A 5,785-nucleotide genomic window follows, 5' to 3' on the forward strand; every position below is an offset into this window, starting at 1 on the left:
CCACAGGTACTATAATCCCATAACTGTACAATCTGTTTCCAACACCAAATGAGACTGAAAAGAAATGGACTATTTGAATGAAAATTTACTTAGCGCTAATCTATCTATTTATCGGTACACTGTGAGAAGAAATTTTATCAACCTTGTTGCATAATATGGAAACAGACTCTTTCGCCTTTTCTCTTTTCACCAAATTATCAGATACAAGAAATATCCTATTTTAGCTTATAAAGGCTTTAAAATGCAAAAAAATGAGCCCACCTTAAGATATGTTGAAAGAAGCAAATCTTTATCAGGGGGGATTAGAATTCCACTCTCTGATATTGCTTTATGAAAGAGACCCTTAGACAAAGGAGACAAAACCTGCCAAGAAGGGAAGAACAGAAAGTATTTATTCTAATTTAAGGTCCTCATCCCATAACTTTATTCTTGATTAGACTGCTGGATTTAGTGGGGAATTACATATTTTCATGTGCAGGGGAAGGGGCCAGATTTAGCACAATGTGCGATTAATCTTACTTTCAAAAACGAGATTAAGCATGAAATGTTACACTAATTGAGCTTCTGAAGATTTTTTAAAGATTTTACTTTTTAGCACATCTAATGCATGCCTACATGTGCAAAAACAGAGCAAGATCCTGCAGACACACCAAAGAGCGTGACAGATCCTGGATCTCCACCGAAGTGTTCAATATTTTCTTGGATCCACCGAAGAGCCGCTACTTGATCCAAAAAGGCCCAGTTCCCACGAGCATGTTCATCACCAGTACTGAAAGAAAAGCAGTATAAGCCAGCTCCTCAGGAAGATTAATAATTCTTCTAATACCAGAATAAAATAAACCTCACCAATTTACCCATTTTGTGCAAAGTGGCCAAGGAAAGATCTGTATAGCCTACTGACCTAAAGCCCTTCAGCGTTAGATCTAAGCCCCACTGACCTCACTGGCTTCTACTGTTTGTTCACCCATACACAGATGGATTCCTGCCCTTTACACTATGTGATTTTTTTGCTTTACACACCAATGGATGGAAGTAAAGGCAAGAACAAACATCCTATTCAGAACCAAATAATCCCAACTATGATTTGATAGCAGGCTACAATCAAATGACACCGCAAATGGAATTTACAGGCATTTCTTATTGTCCTTAATGTCCTGATGTCAGTGAACTACGTACATTTAAACCACTGTAACTCTGGGAAGCTGGTATAGAGGTTCAGCTGATTTAGAAAACAGAACTACCCATTCCTTAAACATGAGAGGAAGTATTTTGTAAAAAGTGAAATACGTCATCTTACCTGAAGAATCCAAGGAGTCCGAGTCTGTACTGAATTATTACTACCACAACATTCTCGTAGGCTGATAGTGCAGAACCATCATACCTAGAAGCACCACCAAATATAAAATTGCCTCCATGGATCCACACCATTACCTTAGAGAAAAAAAGGGTGAGACACTCTTTTATACATTGCTTGGTAGATTTCATTTGAAAAAGGAAGACAACATCAGAGAATTAGGAACTCCAAATCACCAAAGCTCAATGGGAGCTGAATTTTAGGTTGGTGGACTTCGAATTTTACATAATAATATTATATCTTTGCTAATGCAGCATCACAATTTCAAAAGCAGTTAAGTGACTTAGGAGCAATCATTAGGTGCGAAATTTGTATGACACAAGTTTGTACAATGGGTTTACGTACAGGTAACTTGTCCTTCTTGTTTGAACCAGCAGGGCTGTAAACATTTAGATACAAACAGTCCTCAGAAGTTCGGAATGGAATGTGTTTTTCTTTAAAGTTTTTTTCAGCTATTTTCAACATAGACAGATCTTGAGGACATCTTCACAAAAGAAAGGAAGTATGACTATTAGTAATTAAACTGCACAGCAACAATCTAACAACAATAGAGAAAACACACTTTCTTTTGCCCCACAGACAATTCCCACAGGATGCTCAAATTTTGTGTTACTTGTATACAGTTAGAGGTACAACCCGTAAAAGCACAGCTCTGTACTTGTCCTTCAAAAACTCAATTATGTCAGCACAGTTTAATGAGAAAATGTGATTTCCAAGGATAGGAATTTCCCAGAAAATCTTTGTGGTTCCTAGTCCCGGAGTTCTGATGAAATATTTCAGTACTGGCAGCATATTCAATACTAGTCAATATAAGCTCCTTACCAAAAATCAGACCTCTATACCCTAATAAACACAACAACACTGACAAACATGTGCAGGTCCTACAAATGAACTGAATGGCTCTCACAGTGGTGGGTAAGAAGTGGCATCTCTCACATCATTCCAGGATTCAGGTGGTTCAGGTGGGGAAAACCTCAAAGATCCAACAGGTGGTTTTGCAAAAGGAATCCCAAGGAAAACATTTACAAGTCTGTCTGTCCCCTTCACATTTGTCTGTCTCCCTTTGAGCCGTCCGAGTGTGATAGTTACTTCTGGCTCAGCATCATTCTGTCCTAAGTAACACATAAGGTAAAAAAAATTATTTCAATTCCATCTTCATAATTATCAGACTGTCTTTTAAATGAAGCGTTTTTTACTGACTGTTTAATTTAGAAGATTTCGGCTTGTTCAATTTTGTTCAGTTTCCATTTTGCTTTTGTGCAATGACAGACACCCCTTGCCAAATACTCCCATAGCTGCCTCTGCCAACTGGAGCTAGGTAGGACGTAGTTCACTTACTATGCAAGAGCATAAAGCTTAAAAACAAATTTCAGAGCAAACAGCAACTGTCAAAATCATTAACATTTTCTAAATTTATCATCCAACAAGATCTTAAAAATATTTTGTTTAGATAATTTGGAAATGTGTTTGCTTTCTACCTTTTAAGAAAGAAAGATAGTTTCATTTACATAAAGTCATCTCAGAAATGGTTTCATCTCACAAAACCAGTAATTTTTGCATCAAGTTTATTAGGACACTTTGGCAGATTGCTAACACAAGTATAAGAGATGTACTGCCTTTGAAAATTACTACACTGCAACTTGTTAGTGGAGTTGCTTCCCCAATAGCAATAATAAGAGATTTTGCATCTCACCTTCTGCTCCGCAAGTGATGAATGCTATAGTACAAAACATGGTACAAAGCAAAGAAATCTGTCTTTGAGGAGCCATTTTCCACCCCCATTTGGACTCTAGATTATTTTCTGGCTTTATGTAGAAGAGAACGGTTCAAAGGTCCCCGGTGAGGGCACTGTGAGCAGGGAGTGCAGCTAAATTCCCTTTTGAACATGCACTGCACTGAGCACTTTCTGAGCTGTACTTGATACAGAGTATACATACAATCCCTTAGTGTAACACACCTACCTAATCATTACCTGAGCCTGAGAATTAATGACCTGAAAATGACTCAGCACCATTTGTGAACAACAACAAAAGGTCTAATCATAGTTAATCTGCTGTTAGTCCTACAACCTGAGAAAACTGTGAAGCTCTGAAGAGGTTCCAGAGCCGTCGGCACTTAATTCTTGTAAAAACCCCCCAAAACCAACAACAAAAACCCCACAAAAAAAACGCCAAAACAAACAACAGGATTGCGGATTACAAATAACTAGGAAGTAACAATTAAAAAAAAAAAAAAGAAAAAATCAAAATAGTTAATTCTTGCAGCAGTTTTAATGAGGGATAGCACATCTGCACCATAATTGACACTATATGTGCCTTCCAGCAGGGACTAGTCTTCAGCCTCCTAAATAGCTCTTTATCCCTTCTTGAATAAAAATTGGCCTCCTGCATTTTTCAAAATTAAAGGGGAAATTAAAGCTGAGGGTTGGATGATAGCTTCTTCTCTATGAGCAGCCTCAGTGGAGGTCAGAAAGTAAGGTCTCCTTACCAACATCGTACGGGGTATGTGCTGCCTTCAAAAAAGTGGGAAAGGCCATGACCTCACCTTCTCTATAAAGTAGCTTCCTATAGTGGAAGTAGGCTGGCGATCCCCCACAGGCAGTTTTCACCTGCTGGCTGAAAAAGTCCTCAAAAAATCCGTAGTTTATGTAGAAGCACAACATCCCTCCGTGTGGATGACTGGCCCTAAGCAGAGTAGCCTCAAGGCCTTCTTCACAGTCCAGCTTGCTCCACTAACTCCCAATTTTCAACTGGCAAAGCACTCTCTACGTAATGGGTCTTTGCCTTTCCACCTTTGATTTGTTTCACAGCTCCTGGACAAACAGTGTCATCAGCACTCGGTTCCAAAGCATACCACCTCAGGCTCCTCTGCACTGCCTTCACTTCACTCCCTTCCAGCATGGACACTCATAAAGCCTGTGAAGCCAACTGCTCCACCACAGATCCTGCATCTTGTAAGTTCATCCTGCTTGGGATACAGAGATCTGTCAAAGTAAGTCAGTTCTAACAAAAACAGTTTCAAATGAGATAAGTCAAACAAGATTTTCGGTGCAAGAGAATTCAGAGCTACTTGCTATTTCTTATACAGTTCCTGGGTCTCAGGGTTGTGATAGCTTTGAAAAGTGTGCCAATTTCTCATTAATTTAACTTGGAACTGTGCAAATATGCATTGCAGAACATAACTTGCCTCTTATTTTCTATACTTCCTTCAAATCTTTCTCGAACATCCTTTCTGTTGCAGTTATTTTTGTTCCAGTCCAACAGGAAGAGCCCTGGGATTTTTGTTGATTCTTCTTGTGGCCTAGAAGACAGACCAAAACCAGCAGACAGATTTCAACATCCAGGGCTAGGTGTGTGCACCTGTTTGTGTATGTATACATCCATCCATGCACATAGAGACACGAGGAAGACAGCAAGGAGTTGGGAAAGCCAGGATCCCATAAAGCTACTTAAGTTCAACACTTTCCATCAGTGAAATTGGATGTATATGGACTTCTTGTGCTGCCAAACTGAACTCGCTTTATCCAATTATAAAAACCAAACCAAAACCAAACAAAAACCACTTTTAAACTGAGCCAACATCTTCACTCTTAGTGGAAAGTCAGCTCAGTCAGCTTTGTATTTCCTAAACAGCCAGAAAAATGCTGCCTACCAACAAAATTTATTATCCAAAATAACATAAACTTACTGCAAGACCGATTTAAGATAACAAAGATGAAAGCAAAGATAAACGGAAACGTTGCTCTCAGGTAGTTTGCTTGTCTTATTTAAAATAGCAGCAGACGTGTAAACATATCAGTGACTTTCAGACCAGGTCCTGCTCAGGGCAAACCCAATCTGGCCCAATTCACTGCAGTCAAAAGCACACCTGTGGTAACCACGATTTCTGCAAGGCAGTGTTGCAGAAAAGAGCCACAATACATGTCTTTTCTTCCAGCTGTGACGTTTCTTGAAGCATCAAGTCTCAACCCCTCTCAAATCCTCTTTTCTTTCTGTCAGCCACGGGGGACACTGCCGCCCTCCGCCCACGCCTGGGAGCCTGTTCACATCTTCTTACCCATGACCGTGACTTGAACCAAACCCCATACAGATCATTGTTTGCAAAGAGAAATCAAACATACGGCAAGGAAGCTAAAACAGGTAATATACAGTATGTTGACACAGGAGTATGTGCTAATAAAGGGGTGCATGAAGCCAGAATATAAGTCATCATTACACTCTATCGCTCCCGTTTCTCTAGGTTTGCAGAGTATTTTATCTACAGTTTGGCTTTTCAAAATAGTTAAAAGATGAAAGAAATCATTTCAATCAAGAACATTTTGTACTTTACACGCCATCGGATTTACCCATCCTTGGCAGCACTAATTTCACCTCAGAGGTCCCTCACAGACCCCAGCGCCGCCATTCCCTTCCCACTCTGGGACTCCAGTTC

At 39.7% G+C, this 5,785-nt stretch overlaps 1 protein-coding gene across 1 annotated transcript; it reads right to left on the minus strand.

The window, feature by feature from the left end:
* Positions 1–261: 261 nt before the first annotated feature.
* Positions 262–3,123, minus strand: LOC104459884 (fatty acyl-CoA hydrolase precursor, medium chain-like; the record flags this gene model as incomplete). Its single annotated transcript, XM_010088031.1, has 6 exons — positions 3,048–3,123; positions 2,262–2,466; positions 1,700–1,838; positions 1,298–1,431; positions 616–769; positions 262–363 (listed from the first exon to the last, which is right to left on the minus strand). Coding segments are annotated over exons 1-6 (810 nt in total), but the record flags the coding sequence as incomplete, so codon positions are not given.
* Between the last annotated feature and the right edge of the window lie 2,662 nt (positions 3,124–5,785).

The sequence above is a fragment of the Pterocles gutturalis genome, unplaced genomic scaffold, assembly GCF_000699245.1.
Source record: "Pterocles gutturalis isolate BGI_N339 unplaced genomic scaffold, ASM69924v1 scaffold49001, whole genome shotgun sequence".
NCBI lineage: Eukaryota > Metazoa > Chordata > Aves > Pterocliformes > Pteroclidae > Pterocles > Pterocles gutturalis.